Below are 15,886 nucleotides of genomic sequence, written 5' to 3' on the forward strand. Positions count from 1 at the left end.
TCCCCCCCCACCCCCACAAACTCCCCCACCATCAACATCCCCAGCAGAATGGGACATTTGTTACAACTAATGAACCTACAGTGACATGTCAACATCACCCAGAGTCCATAGTTTACACTAGGGTTCACTCTTGATCGCATACATTCTATGGCTTTGGATAAATGTATAATGACATCTATCCACCATTAGAGTATCACAGAGTATTCTCACTCCTCTATGCTTTGAATTGATCCAGAAAATGTCATTGCCCTAAGCACAGCTGCGGTCGTATTTTCTAGTAACGAAATAAAGTGCTTGCTAATTTCTGGGCCCAGGGCAGGGGCCCCTCTTGCTCAGGTCAGATCCAAGAGTAGTTTGTTCCTAGCATTACTAAAATACCTTGTATAGTCCTTATTTCTCAATTCCCCGAAAAGGAAAAAGTCTGAGATGCCAGGCCTGCAGGCTCGAATAGGTCCCCTAACACAGAGAATGGTAACTCAGGTACACACCAGTAGAGGCCAGCAGTGAGGTGGGGGTGACGGCCAGGGCAGGTAGAGGGAGAGCCTGTCTGAGACTCGGGGAGGGGAAGTTTGGGAGGCAGGAGAAACTTTGCGAGCTGTGGTGCACCAGGGCAAGGCCTGGGAGGTGGAAGGATGGTGGGGCCCAGATCACGACGGGCGTCGCAGCCCACTTCGGGGCTTTGGAGGAGCACAGTGATAGATTCTCCCACGTGCACACAGCTTTAGAAAGGTCCCAGGAAACGAAAGGGCTGTGTGGAACCCACCTTGTCTGTAGCCCAGATCCAGGGGGCTCCTGTCCTATTGGGCGGCAGGTACCAAGCGAGCTAACTAAAACCTGAGTGATGAGCGCGACCAAGAGAGACGACGATGGGTGCCCACCTCCGTGCAGTCAGGTTATCTGCGGGCCGCGCGGCAGCAGCCGCGACTCTGCAGAGCCAGGTGGAAACCCCAGAAAGAAGCCGAGAACCTTGGAGCTGCCAGAAAACAGGCCAAGTCGGCGTGCTCTGGTCGGACAGGCCTAGGTCCTCCCCAGGTGTTGCGGTCCCCAAACCCTCGGGAGCTGGCGGACACAGTGGAGGCGGAAGTCAGCCACAAAGTCCCGCCCCGCGCCTGCGCCCAGGGCAGCGGGGTGGGGGCAAGAGCCTCACACGCACCGTGCGCCGGAGTCGTCGGGGGCGGGGCGGGGCGGGGCCGGGGCGGGGCCGCGCACGCGCTGTGGGCAGGGACGGTGCAGGGCGCGCGCGGAGAGCGGAGGTGAGCGGAGCGGCGTGGCGCTTGGGGCGGGTATGCGAGCCAGAGGCCGGTACGGTCACTACCAGCGCCCGCTGCTCGCATCCTGGCCTCGGCGCCTCTGTGGAGGTCTGCGGGGTTCCGAGCGCCAGTGGTCGGAACGGCTACTTGAGGTGTTGGGAACGGGATGGAGGACGCGGGAAAGGCCGTCGGGTGACGGTGGGCTGCGGTGCCTGTGGGCTTCTGCTCCCCGGGGTCGGGCCTGGACGTGCAGGACTCGGGAGGGGCATTTTAGGAAACTACGAGGAAGAGTCAGATGTAAAGGTTAGAGCTGAAAAACAGCGGAGATGAAGAATGCCTTCAGATGATTTGATATAGCCAAGGGAAAAAAATCAGTGAACTTGATCGAAGACAGGTCAATAGAAATTCCCCAAACTGAAGCACAGAGAGAAAAGAGTGTAAAAACAAACCCAGAACAGAAGGTCCAAGAACTGTGGGACATACCAAACAACCTAAAACATATTTGCAGCTGGAATCTCAGCAGAGGAGAAAGAATGGGGCAATAATGGTTAAGAATTTTCCAAAAATAATGAAAGAGATCAAGCCACAGGTCAAAAGTGGCTTAAAGAAGCACAAGCGGGATAAATAATATTAAAAAAAAAAAAAAAGTTAAATAGGTTTCAAACTGCTGAAAGCCAAAGATAAAGGGAAAATCTTACAGGCAAGCCCGAGGGAAACTCCACAGGCAGAGAGGTTGGGGGAAGACTTGTAAGTGGAAGGAATAGCAAGAGCAGAGGGAAGGAGGTCAGAAAATACAGGGAATATCTGAAGGTCAGTCAGTGAACCCGGTGTGTGTGTGGTGGGGGAGAAACTGGGAAAGCTAGTACCCCCATTAAACAGGCGCCAAATGCCAAGGAAGGGAGTTTATTGTGCAGTCAGTCCGGGAGCCCCTTAGCTTTGAAGCTCCACTCAGGGACTTGGATTCTGTAACATGCTGCTGATTTTGTTATGCTTTTTATGCATCTATTGAAATGATAATGTGGCTTTTTTCCTTTATTCTGTTACTGTCATAAGTTGCTTTCATGGGTTTCCAAATGTTAAACCAACCTTGTATTCCTGGAATTGGATCCACTCAGCCATGATGCATTATGCTTATATTATTTTGCTCATACAGTAGTACCTCGGTTTTTGAACGTTTCTGTTGATGAACATTTTGGTTTACAAATGCCGAAAGCCAGAATTAAATGCTTCGGTTTTTGAACACGCCTCAGAAGTCGAACATGTCACGTGGCTTCCGCTGAGTGCAAGATCCTGAGGCCTCGCTGTTGGCTGTTTTTGAACGTTTCAGAACTCGAACGGTCTTCTTCCGGAACGGATTACGTTCGAAAACCGAGGTACCATTGTATTTTGCTAAAGATTTTTGTAGTTGTGTTCATAAAGGACATTGGTCTGTAGTTTTCCTGTACTTGTTTTGTCTGGTTAACAGTATCAGGGCAATCCTGGCAGTTTTGGTGTCCCTGTAATTCTGGCCTCATAAAAATCACTGGGTACGTGTTTATATTCTGAAACGGTTCCTATATGTTGGTATTACTTCTTCCTTAAATGCGTGACAATTTGCTGGTAAAACCATGTAGGCATTTTTTTTTTTGGTGTTGTTTTCATTTTTCAGGAAAAATTTAAATTATTAGTCTAGTTTTCTTCATAGATATAGGGCTATTCAGGTTTCTATTTCTTTTTGAGCCACTTTTGATTATAGGTGTTTTTTTCCAAGAAATCTGTCCATTTCATCCAAATTGTCAAATTTATTTGGTAAAAAGTTGTTCACAGCATTCCCTTGTTTTCCTTTTAATGTCTGTAGTCTCAGTGCTTTCCCCTCTTTCATTCCTGATTTTGGTAATTTGTATTTTCTTCCCATGTTTCTTGATCAGTCTAATAAGAGGTTATCAACTTTATTGAAGTTTTGAAATAACCAGCTTTGTAAAACCATTGACTTTTTCCTGTTGTTTGTCCATTTCCTATTTCTTTGATTTCAGTTATTATTTTCTTATTTCTAACTGTGTTGGGTTTAATATGCTTTTTGCTAACTTCTTAAGGTGGAAATTGAGATGACTGATTTTAAACCTTCTTTCCCAACTTAAACATTTAAAGCAGTGAGTTTCCCTGTAAGCACTGCGTCAGTTGTTTTCTACGTATCTTGACATGTTGTATTTTAGTTTTCATTGAGTTCAAAATATTTTCTAGTTTCCCTTGTGATTTCTCCTTTGAACTCTAGTTTATTGTGCGTATATTGTGTAATTTCCAAGTATTTGGCGATTTTCTAGGTATCTTTTTGTTACTGATTTTAATTTAATGATTTTTGGATTGGAGAATGTACTCTATGATCTATGATTTTAGTCTTTTATAGTTTGAGGTTCATTTTATGGTCCAGCATAGAATCTCTCTTGGTGAATATCTCACATGCACTTGAAAATAATATGTGACCTGGAGCAGGTCTTCTTGAGGTCTTGTACTTGCCCTAAACTTGAGGTTCCTTTTCTGTAGGGGTGCCCTGCATCTTCTGGGTAAGACGCATGCAGTGAGAGGCTTTGAGACAAGGGTAACTTTTGGTTCTGAAGATGCAGTGCCTTGTGTCTTGATCTTGCAGATGGCGTGTGAGGCAGAACGCCAGCCCTTAGGTGTATTCGAGTGCCAGCTCTGTGCCTTGACAGCTCCATACAGCTATGTGGGGCAGAAGCCCCCCGACATCGAGTCTGTCATGTAAGTACCAGTGGCCAGTGGCCCAGGAAGCCCGGCCCAGAGCTGGTTGGCGTGACTCTGACACATGGCTTGGGTGTTGGCTTCAGGCCCACCCTGCCCAGCTCTGGATGTTTCAGTGTGACCTGAGGAGGCATGGGCAAGGCGCAAGGTCCATCCAGCTGTTTCTCCAGAACCTGCAAGCCCCTTCCTCCTGGCTCAGCCCAGAGTCCAGCACCTCCTCCAGCTGAGGTTAGCAGCACTGACTCAGGCTGGAACAGCCCAGCAGCTGGGAGTGAAAGGAGCCAAGGAGGCCTCCTCATGGGGGGGCTGGGCCTCGTGGCCATGCCTGCTGGTTCCCAGCGGAAAGCCTGCCTGCCTGTGGCTCTTGCACTAGTGGGAGTGAGTCCTAAGGGCCAGCTTCCTATGATCTGCCCAGAGAAGGCGTGGAGGAGAGCCAGGGGTTCCCCGAGCTTGACTCTTGACCTTCAACTTGTCCTTCATCAAATGCCACATTGTGGGGAAGTTGACCAACATGGGACAAGTGGCAGGGGACAAGGCTTCTTTCTTCTGGCCGTGTTCCTCTGCTGACCAGGAACTGGGGGTGTTGTCTCTGGACCCCCTGGGTCTCCTTTCTGATGTGCGGTGTAAGGCCAGCACCTTACACAGGTGTAATGTGCCCTGGTTGTCCCAGTGTGGCAGCAGGCAGTTCGGGAGTGGGTGTCACCATGCTCTTGGATGGAGGCCTCGTTCCTCCCACCCCCACCCCCGTGAAATCAGGTTGGGGTCTGGGGCTGTGAGCCGCAGCAGCCCTTCCTTCGGCTGAGTAGTGCTTGTCTCCACCGGGGCCGTTTCAGAACCCGGAGCTGGGGGCCAGCTCCTCCCCCGCTGAGCTGCACAGAGTGCAGGCCCCAGGGAGGCCCATGTTGCTGTTTCCAAGCTTCTGTCAGCAGAAGTTCCAACACTGGCATCACTTCCTGTCCCGCAGCCTTCTGGAGGAGAGCTACGTCATGAAGGACCCCTTCACCTCGGACAAGGACAAGTTCCTGATCCTCGGCTCGAGGTGCAGCGTGTGCAGCAGGCTGGTGTGTGTGGGCCCGGTGGGTAAGCCACATCGGCTGGGGCTGTCTCCCCTTCTCCCTCCGTGGCTGGCACCCCACACGCATGATCGTGGGAGAGGTGACATGCGAGGACAGTGTGAGCCTCAGCCCTTCCTTGCCATGGTGACCTAGCATCCCTCAGTCACTAGGTGAGGGGGCCGGGTGGTTCTTAGAGGCCAGCTAGTCCACCTCATTGTGGATGGTCCCTGCAGCCAGCAGAGGGTAGGGGACAGGCCAAGGGGCAGAGTTGGGGCAGAGGGCTTCCTTGGGGGTTGAGGAATGGAAATGGATTCTTGGAGGGTCTGCTCCACCCCACTGGCCCCCAGTAGTTCTTCCCCCTCCCACCAACTATGCAGATGGCTGCTGTGCTGCTTCCCTCCGTGGGGTGCTGACCTTTCTCATTGTTCTTGGGGGACCTTCCAGAGGAAGGAATCGTGCTTTCTTGAGCATTTGTTGTGTGCCAGGCCCTGTGCTTGGGACCTGCTTTACCAGTGAAGCTCCCTTCCATCCTGCCCCAAACCAGGCAAAGAGGTATCACACCCATTTCATAGGTAAGGAAACTGAGGTTTGTTGGAAAGGCTGGCGGCCCGTTCACAGGCACAGCTGAGCCTATTGTTAGAAGACCCAAGGACGGATGGCGGTGTGGTGGGGTGGCCAAGGAGTGTGGCCCCTGTGACCTGAGGGACCCTCCGAGAGGTCCCCGAGCATTCTGCCTGGGGGTGAAGTGTGAAGAAGGGAGCTGTGGCACGGGCCGCGTTTAGAGTTGGCCTCCTCTGTCCGTCCAAGGCGGAAAGGAGGAAGGCTCAGTGTAGGCTCCCGGAATGACTGACTCCCGCAGCCGAGAGCCCTCCGGGTCTGAGCCTGGCTCTTTGCCGCCACTCCTCCCGCACGTCTTTTCTCCATGGTGAAGACCGCATTCGTTGAGGTGGCCGGCCAGACCCCGGGCCCTGGTCTCCCTCCTACTGTTCCGGCTCGGACTACACTCTTCCCACCTCCTCTCAGCTGCCTGTGTATCCTGGGTGCCCTGCGCAGCCCCCTGCCCTGCATGGGGGGAAGGGCTGGCCTCTGGGTGAGGCGGCACCTTGCTCCTTGGTAGTACTCAGCCTCCTCCCCTTCTTTCAGGACTGCAGCTTATTCTACTCCAAGAGATTTTGCCTCCCTTGTGTCCAGGAGCACATTGATGCCTTCCCTCAGGAAATTCGGCAAGACGTAGAGAAAAGGAAGCTTCCATCAAAGAGGCCCGCCAGCCGGCCCACTGCTCAGACATGAGTGCAGCTGGCTGCCAGGCCCACAGCAGCGCCCTGCAGTCCTGCATGGGCTCCCAGGCCAGCTGGCCTCTGTGGCCTGGGGCTGGGACGGCGCTGAGCTGGGAGCCGCTGTCTGGGCCTTGTTTCTTGGCTCAGGGGAGTTCGAGCCCGGCCTGAAGCAGCAACAGGGCCGGGAGCCATGCAGAGGAGGCACCCCCAAGGCAGACCTCAGGCAGACAGCCTGTGCCCTGGCGCCGGGGTGGACCGCAGGGCAGGAGCAGAGGGACGCGAGTCTGGGCCTGCTGGCTGTCTGCCTCTGCTGAGGCTGGGTGCTGGGCCCTCCAGCAGCGTTGTCCCCTGGCTCGTGTCCTGCTCACCCACAGTCGGGCTTGGAGGGGCCTGTGTGCCCTTCGTACAGCTGATCAGATCGGGAGCTGTTTCCACGTTGCTCTGCCGGGCCCTATGGACATAGCAGCACAGGGACAAAATCCCACTGTCTCAGGGTTGTGGGTCCAGCGTGGGGAGACCCTGTGTGGTCACGCCGGCGCTCCGGACTGGCAGTGGATCGGGTGGTTGAGGGTTGGTGCTTCCAGTGTCTTCTCTTCCCTCCACGTCCGGCTCCAGGCCTAATTCCATTCCCAGGTAGAGGGAGACCCTCGGCTTCCCTCCCTCAGGGCCGCACCTCAGAGCCAGTCTGTTGCTTGCCTGCTGCTTCCCCATAGCGGGCTCAGCGTGAGGTCCACCCCCACAGTCTACCGATGTCCCGTGGTGCCTCTGCCATGGCACCCCTCCACCATGGTGCCCCTCCCCTGGTCCCCCTCCACCTGACACCCGTTCCGCCGGTACCCCTCTGCCATGGCACCCCTCTCCTGGCACCCCTCTACCTGGAACCCCTCCACCGTGGTGCCCCTCCCGACACCCCTCCCGACACCTGTCCTCGTGGCTCCCCCGTAGCATGGTGACACACTGGATTATGAACTCCCCTGTGTCTGCTGGTTCTTAGAGGGAAGGTGGGTGCTGCTCTGTCTTACGGTGTAATGGCTGCCAGGCCCCCTTACACTGCGTGGGTGGCGATAGAAACTGTTCAATGAGAGAATGAATAAAGAGTTTTTACGGACCGAGCCGCGGGCTGGCCTTTATTTTCAGATGTCCACACTTTTAAAAGCTCTCCGTGCCTCATGTACTGCAGACAAATGGACGTCGTGTTCCGGCCACACTGTCCCAGGCGCTTTCTGTACAAATGAAGAGCACGTCAGGTGAGTGGGCTGGGGGAGGGCTCCGGCCGAGGGCAGACGTCCCTAAGGTCTGGGGATTGGTGTCATCCTCACAGCATCACTCAAAACTCACCCGGTAATCTTTAAAAATAGTTTATTTTTTAAAACCATTAAGGCAAAACTGTACCCTGAAATTAACTCTTTACATTCATCAGTCTTACAGTAGGACATTCCAAACATATAATAAGTTCCCATAAATTCAGGATATAAATCAATATGTATATTGATCAGTTCAATCTAATGGCAAAATGAATAAGACCCAAGATTTTTAAAAAGTTATTTTATAGCCATTTTCTAATTGCCTGGAACCACGATCAGTTAACGTGAGTAGGAAGATTCCAATACCGTTTGCCCATCTCTACACACCCGCTTCCTGAGGCCCGAGGCCCCGCCCAGACTCAGAGAGGGCGTCTGAGCTGGAGAGGATGCTGGAGCCTGCTCAAAAAATCTGCATTGCAACTGCTCCTGTTTAGGTAAAAACAAGGGGTCTGTCTTCCCCTAAATACTTTGAGTATAAGGCACCCATCAAGAGGAACGATACACATGCCGGGAAACCAAGGTCAGGCCGTGCTTTGGAAGTCTGCACCGTGCTGGTGTGTGTCGTCCCCTCGGGCCCTGTGGGTCCTGGGACGCGGTACAGGTATACATCGAGAAAATTTTACCACGATACGGAAAACAACATACGGGAGACCCGTGGGGTCTGTGGTTTCCGTTTTATGCTTCAGGTTGGGCCATCTGGAGGCTGCCAGAGAACCAGCCCGTGTGAATATTCCATCAGAATATTTCAAATTGCAAAGTTCTTTGGTAATAATAACCCACAGGTAATAATTCCCGGCAGAGCAGACAGCGACTTACTACACAAGAGTAGTTCGTGGTCTTTAGCGGAACACCGTTGTGTGAGGTCAGTGACTTCTCACCTGGGTTTAAGGTGGCAAAAATGATAGACAGACTCGCTGTGCTTCCTGCATGTGAAGTGTGGCAAAGGGAACAGATTTCCACAGAGACATTCTACGTGGCTCAGCAGACATGAAAACGTTGATGAGTGAGCGGCTGTATTTCAGTGGTGATGTTCCAGCTTCCTTGCTGTTTCCAAGAGCAGGTGATTAAGCGTATATGTCAATTAACACTGATTTCAAAGAATCCAAATGTTATTATAATGATACATGGTTGTAAGTTAGTAAAATATTTATATTAGGATTTTTAAAAAAATACTCAAATCACAGTATTTAAGATACAGCTATTGACATGGTTCTTTTTATACAATGTAGAAAAAAATAGTGATACTCGAACACAAATACTGTAATCTTACCAAAAAAGAGTACTGAGTGGCATTCATCTTTTGTGAGGTACATTTTTTTTTAGGCCTGAAAAAAGGAACAGACCGACTGTGCTTTTGAAAAGAGAAGACATTTCCCCAAAGTGAATGATTTTACTTTGAAAAGATTGGTCACTCACTTGTCTTCAGGGCCTGAAGCTTGACCGCCCTGCCTTGAGGAATCTGATTGGAGACTTGGTGGCACATGCCCCGCCCCCAGCTCACCCCTGTCCCAGGAGGCCCGGCTCCACGTGGGGGCTTGTCTGCACCAGACTGCGGCCTGCCTGGTACTGCAGTTCACCTTGTTAACAGACTTTAGATGCTGGTGGGCTGGTGGGGCGGGGAGAGGGCAGGAGAGGAGGAGGCCGCTGTAGTCCCTGCTCTGGAGAAAAATAGGGAAGTTTTTCACATTTGACCCAAACTAACAAACATTTTAAGTGAAAAAAACAAACAAACAAAACAACAGACCTAGGTCTTAATTTGCTATCTATGATGTAAAAAATGGATGTTTGTTTGTTTGTTTATTTTGGCAACGAATGCATTTAACAGCGATGGGGCCACTGACGTCCTTGATGTTATCAGTTGCCTCAATCAAGGTGTGACATTGCACACGGATTCAGTTGGGTGTCCCATTTGGCAAAGGATTCCACAAGCATGTGGCTGTACTTCAGCTGGACCATGTTACATGGCCTCCCTTTCTCGGGGAGGGGGAAGTAAACGGTTATATTTCTCGTGTCTCAAATTGCAATTTTGAGAAGCAAGTGGTCAGTCGACAGCCCCACGGCAGGTCTGAGAAGGCGCCTGGAGCTGGGAAAAAGCAGTGCGGACAGCAGCCTGGGCGGTGGCCTCACTTTTGCTCTAATGAACAGGCCACGCTGCAGCTTTTTGTTTTAGTAAGCCTGCAGCCCACTCTGCTGAAATAAAATGTAAGAATCTGCTGCATTCTACAAAAAATAGCATAATGGAAAGCATTATGTAATTATTTAAATTAGAGCATAACGACTCGTCTTTTTTTATTACGAGACTTCCAATGTCACATTTTCGTTTTTATATTGCAGTTCCCAGACAAGTACAATATATTGGATCTCCTATATTGTGAGTCAGACCAGATGTACTGCCTTTATTTTTATTCTACGGTTTCACAGGCTGGGGGGGGGGCAGTCATTGACCATTTTCCTGAATTCTATTAAAATGGCACCTAAAAAGTACGAAAATCTGAGCAAAAACTTAGACCTCGACCTTTGGAGCCTAATCTCAGTTCTTTCCGGGTAGGTCCCTTAGAGGGTCCTGTGACCTGGGCAAAGTCCCTGGACTTAGCAAGAGGACAGCCACCTGGCGATTTCATGGCTTCAAAGGTACCCTTGATTGGGGTGGTGCTGTCACCACAGTGCAGGATGAGTCAGCATTTATTTGTCACTACCTTCATCTGCTCCTCCCACTAGAGCACACCGAGCTGTCCTTAGAGCCTTTCTGCTGTGGGTGTTCAGGGGCCCTTCACTTCCGCCTGTGCCATCTGAAGGTCACTTGTCAGGAAGGCAAGAGGCCCCTGCACTGACTGCTCAATGCAAAGGCTTGCCGGTTAAGAATCATTAACCTGCGGGGAGCCCTGTAAGTCAGCTTGGCCCAACAGTGAAGAGAAGCTGGGCCGTTTTAAACCGAGAACAAAGACAGAGCCAGGCTTTGGAACAGCCCAGTGCCTGGCAGTGCCAACGGTGTAAAAGTTGGGTGTGTGGTAAAGGTCTTCCGTGGACACATTTTAATAATCAGTAAGCCCTCAGCTGGTGGCATCGATCTTAGTTTTCAACTTCTATAGACAGTATAATTTCCTTGCCTCTCCCTAATTGAACTTTTGAAGCAAGTAACCCCTGCAGGCAGAAGGCTAACCCACAGAGCACGGGTGGGGCAGGGCGGGGTGGGATGGCCGCACTGCGTGTTGTGAAGGCTGGCAGGAGCTGGGAAGGGCCACAGACCTGCCACGCCAGGCAGCCCGTCACTGGAGCAGGGCTGTTTTCACTTTGAGATGGGGGTGATTCCATCCCCCACCTCAAAGGGCTGAGCAGCAGAGGAGACATGTCAAGTGCTCCTGCTTTGAAAGCAGTAAAGACCCATGGCGGAGGAGGGGAGCACCTGACACGCCTTCCTAGCGGGATCTGCGTTTTGAAAGGCCCCATGGGTTGAAGAGGTACTGGGAAGGTGGCTGGCTTTCCCTGGGTCCCTGGAAGTCCCAAAAGCCAGGCCAGTGGTCAAGTCAGTTTTAGCTGGAAATGCCATTGGTTGAAACAATGGACCCACATTTAGACGGGAGTTCCTAAGACGTTCCAATGACAGGTGTGACCATTGGATCAAGGCCAAAAACCATCAGGCATCTGGCCACTAAGATCTAATGTGCTCAGTGTCACCATGGTTTGAAAAGGGAGCACGAGGCAGGAAACATCTGGAGTCGAGCACAGAGGCACAGGTGTGACTAACAGGGGAAAGACATTGGGAAGTCAAGGTCTGACCAAGGCTGGCATGGAGGCACCTCTTTCCATCCTCCTCCGGCAGGATTTCCCCACGAAAACGCTTATGTGCGGCCAGCAGGCACAGCTGAAGAGGGGAGGCCTCTCGCGGTGGGTCACTGCAGGCCTGCCCACCACCGCTTCTAAACCCGGTCACACTCAAACTGTCTCACTAAACGGGACAGCAACTTTTGCACCTGCATATCTTTGAGGCTCCCTTTAAACAATAAAAGTTCCTTTAAAAAGTCAGATAAACTTCCACTTCTCAGTGCAGACAAGAGGTGAGCGTGCATGCAGCCTCGGAGCTCTTATCACAGATGGTCTGACCAAAGATGCACCAAAAAGGCCGCGGTGGTTTCAGTACCTTAATTTTAACAGTGCCTTTTGATATCTCTATTGAGGTAGCTGTTATGCTGTAGGAGGTTTGGGGAAACAGTACTTGCTAAGTTAATCGTTAACTTATCGTACATCAAACACAGGATTTGACTTAGGCCTTGAGCTTCTGCTCAGGTCTTCAGATGCTGTGCTGTCCCTGGGCCGGCCACACAAACCTTGAGGCCGTCTGTTGCCCAAACGTTTTAGACAGCCCTGGGTAAGACACATCGGTACAAGCAGAAAGCTATGTTCTATGAAAAGCAAGAATCCCCTTAAAACAGGGACAGCTCTCGCGGGCATTCTTGAATGTTCTGAGCACCGAGGTTGTCTGTCCTCCACTTCACCTTCATTATTTGTTGTCTGCATACATCCACCTTAGGAAGCTGCCCTGAATCCATCTCATCAGAGTTGTAGAAAGGTCTCAGGCAGCCGTCTGGTGCTCCAACAATATTCAAACTGCTCCTGAATCCCGCTCTCGCTGGGGCATGTGGGAGTATCCTGCTTTTGATGATACTGGACATCCCCAAAATAGCTTCCTGCAGTGCGGCCCTCAGGCTTCAGGAAAAAGCCTGGATGCAGAAGGCAGCGACACGCTGTAGGAGCGGGTAGACAGGACCAGGTTGGACCTGAGCCTGCGGATGGCCACACAGTGAGGAGGTGTGTCTCAGACGAGTCCCAGCTGCCCCTTCATTGTCACTGTCATCAGCACCTGAGACCAAGACCAAGGCTGCTTGGTAATTTGTGGTCTCAGAGGAGTTTGGCACTTTTTGCTATTGTAAGTCAAGAACATGAAGAAGCAGGTTTACACAGTGACTTGCTGAAGCGGGGTCAAGGTGGCATTCACGCCAGGAGGTGACTCCACGCTCGCGGCTGGAAGCTTCTAGAACCTGTTATGATGATGTTTCCATTGTACTCTGTGCCAATGTCTACTGAAACCTAGCAAACAATACATGCTCTCTCTCACTAGTCTCTGTTTGAAATACTACACTACACTGCATTGGTGATGAACTCGTCTATATTTGACTATCGATGCGCTGAGAAATCTCTGATTAGATGACCCAAAACATTCTGAGTGGCAATTATAGTGATTCTGTTTTTTAAAATGAATGGGATCATGTGATTTTCATCCTATAATAAAAGTGAACAATGCAAGTGACTTTCAAGCTGAGGTCATTTGCGGCCTCTTCTGTGGCTTCATCAGGGACATTGCCGTGTAGTCTGGCCAGGCCCCAAAAGATTCAACACTCACTAAGGCCGCTAACATGCAACCTGCGCCTTCTGTCGGCCTAACTGTTAAGGCCGAAAGTGAAATCTGTTTTAGATCAGTTTTATGAAAACCTAAACAGAATGAAAGACTTTTCTGAAAGCTCGGGTCTCAAGGCATCTGAGTAAGAGGCCAGTGGTCAAAGGGGGCAGCGCAGACCTGACGTTGGAATCCAGCCCCCAGTCCTAAGACCTTGGACCCCAGGGCCTGCATACTTTTCAGTCCAGGGGTTCTCATTCTAGGAACGAATGTTGAGATGGATGCTCCACGTGACTCAAAGCTTAGCTCCTTTCTGACTTAGGAAGACCCCTTGTTTGGTGTCGTTCGTATTTGGAAATACTTTTGCTTCCAACAGATCCTTTGGTTAGATCTTAAGAAACCACTGATCATGGAATTTTTAAAAGGATGTTCTAATTGTAACTTTTGCTTTTTTCTAATTGTAGTCTCACGGTTTTATTGTTCTTCTACAGCTGCATTTTCTTAACGCTGATCTTGGGAATTTTATCCATATCAATCCTAATCCTTCTTTAACAGCAAATAATAATGATCTCATAGAGCCCGATTTTCTAAAGATGGGGGTGTGGTTGTCAAGGATACAACCTCACAGATGTTGTGTGTGAGGTATCCAGTGACCCCCCCCCCCCACTGCGCTGGCACTGACCAGTGCAGCCCGGTCTGGATGGGTGGGGGGGGGGCTGCTGAAAATCTCTGACTGAACAATGGGTTTACTCTGATGGATAGAAAGAGAGCGCGCTTCTGGGTCCACAAGCTCTAGACGAAAACCATAATCAACATTGCTTTCACAGGCAGACTGAGGTTCAGAAGTTGATCTTCAAGGCTCAAACAAATATTCTAGATGTTGGAAAGACTACCTTACATATGTGGTTGGAAAAGGACACTTAACTGTCTCAGTCTTTGTAAAAACCACCAGCCTGTTGTGAATCCCGAGACTAAGTGAAACCACCTTTGCAGTCTTCTCCCCACTCCAGTGGTTTTCCAGGCGATCCCTCCCCACTTCCCCCACTAGAATGTCACATTTGCCTTGTCTTCTCCACTCCAGGTAGCAGCTACTACCACCAAGAGTTACAAGAACTGAGCCGCATATTTTAAAAAGCAACACAGGGAAAGACCAAGGAGCTGCCTTGACACACGGGGCCAGAGGCACATTTACAAATAATTTGTCAGTTTGCCCCTGAAAACACTACTATAGCCTGACTGGGTTGGTTCAAATTTGAGAGGAAACGGAGGTGAGAGGAGTGGGACGCCGAGGTCCTTTCACAGTTCGTCATGATCCTGCTCACCACAGACGTCAGCTTCACACAGGCCTGTGATCCAGTCCAGAGCGGGTCCTGAGGCGCAGTTTTCTGGAACCTTCTACACAAACCTGGAAACAGGCTTTACCCCACATATTAGCCACAACCATGAAAACTGTGAACTGAAAACAAAACAACGGCTGCATTTCGATAGCTTATCAAATATTATAATTCTTTGAAATTCTAAATCCTATGATTAAAAACAGCATGTTGTCTTTCTTCAAATTCAGGAAACAGAACTGAAGTTTTCCAAATAAATATTTTGCTGCTTTTTAAATACCTAACCTTTGGATACATCTAGGTTTATACGATTATAAAAGTTAAAAAGTGCTGATTAGTTTTCAAAATTATAAAGGAGCACAACAGTCACCGGTGGCACCAAGGGAAGACAGACCACGTGTTCTGAGGTCACCAGTTTATTCAGTGGTGAATTACTACCGTGATTTATAGAAACCTGCACTGATTGACCCCCGGGCAGGTTCAAATCAGGCCGCTGCACACCATTCTCTTTAGTTTTCCAAGTCCTGACTTTTAGCCTCGTATCGCCAGCATTTCCATACTTTGCACGCTCTTAGAAGCACAGGTTATAAAAGGCAGTACGTGTGGAATAGGGTTCTGGTTACCACCTGGAGCTTACACTTACCATTCTCGAAGGTGACAACGGTGGCGATCTGTGCAAAGGAGCCTTGCTCCCACTTCTCATTTGTAGTGCTGTCAGCTTTACAACTCCTGAGACGTTCCTCCTTTCTTGCTCATTTACCATGAATCAGTACATATCCCTGTAGATTTCTTGCAGCAGCGGGTGCAGGGCGGCGTCCGATTCGGTCTTTTTGATGATCTGCACCAGCTGCGCATGCTCGGTGACAAGCTGCCGCAGGTCCGCCATTTTCTGAAGAAGCTTGGGGAAGAGGAAGATGTCGTCCGGGTGGTTACTCTGCAGGTGAAGTTTGAGCACGTGCACGATCCCCTCCTGCATTTTTTCAATGTGTCCGACGTTCAGAAGGCCGGGACGATCTGTCCTCAAAAGAAAGAGGAGACGATTGAGTGTGACGATCACCATGGTAACGCCTAATATGGGATCACTTTGAGAAACCTCAGGTCCGTATTTTAACATGGCCTTTCTTACCAAAAGCTTCACTGCCTTCAGATATTGTCAACTTGACTAGATTTTTTCCAGAGTCACTGGGCCTAATAGGGGCAGACAGGACAAATGCTCATTCCTACCCTTGATCTTAGCCAAAAGGTCGAGAAGCGATACAAATGCTCATTCCTAAATATTTATATTCCCTTAAATCCACTAGACCTCACAGCGTGGCCCTTTCATTTTGGATTTACCTGATTACCACCTGTGGGGGGGAACCCCAGAGCGCAAGGAGTAACTATACCTTCTGATAATGATTACGACCAATTTTGCATTATACGGAATATGAAATTCTTCTTGAGTCAAAAGCAGATATTTGTTTTCAAGTTTTTCACCAATATTTAAGGAGTGTGATTATGCGATACCTGGGTTTTGCAGTACAAAGCACTGTAACAGG

General features: G+C 50.0%; 2 protein-coding genes across 17 annotated transcripts in view; one reads left to right on the plus strand and one right to left on the minus strand.

Annotated features, from left to right (window-relative positions):
- Nucleotides 1-1,214: 1,214 nt before the first annotated feature.
- On the plus strand, nt 1,215-7,035 carry CDPF1 (cysteine rich DPF motif domain containing 1). 3 transcript variants are annotated; one of them, XM_033117264.1, is made up of 4 exons: nt 1,215-1,253; nt 3,874-3,986; nt 4,951-5,062; nt 6,185-7,035. In XM_033117264.1, exons 2-4 carry the CDS (start codon nt 3,874-3,876, stop codon nt 6,329-6,331), a joined length of 372 nt encoding a protein of 123 aa, XP_032973155.1. In that variant the 5' UTR covers nt 1,215-1,253; the 3' UTR covers nt 6,332-7,035. The 3 variants fall into 3 exon arrangements, with proteins under 3 accessions (XP_032973155.1, XP_032973156.1, XP_032973157.1); XM_033117265.1 differs by having other exon boundaries at nt 1,218-1,283; XM_033117266.1 differs by lacking the exon at nt 1,215-1,253 and adding an exon at nt 1,339-1,448.
- A 374-nt stretch (nt 7,036-7,409) lies between these two features.
- Nucleotides 7,410-15,886, minus strand: part of PPARA (peroxisome proliferator activated receptor alpha) — a 65,743-nt gene continuing 57,266 nt past the window's right edge. For 13 of the 14 annotated variants that reach the window (XM_033117253.1, XM_033117254.1, XM_033117251.1 and 10 more), the window contains one exon: nt 9,758-15,362. In XM_033117253.1, the coding sequence (XP_032973144.1) occupies nt 15,115-15,362 (248 nt within the window). In that variant the 3' untranslated portion in view covers nt 9,758-15,114. Of the gene's footprint in view, nt 7,542-9,757; nt 15,363-15,886 lie in introns of those variants that run through there. The other variant, XR_004424134.1, reaches the window with a different exon arrangement.

The sequence above is a fragment of the Rhinolophus ferrumequinum genome, chromosome 10 (genome assembly GCF_004115265.2).
Source record: "Rhinolophus ferrumequinum isolate MPI-CBG mRhiFer1 chromosome 10, mRhiFer1_v1.p, whole genome shotgun sequence".
Classification (NCBI taxonomy): Eukaryota; Metazoa; Chordata; class Mammalia; order Chiroptera; family Rhinolophidae; genus Rhinolophus; species Rhinolophus ferrumequinum.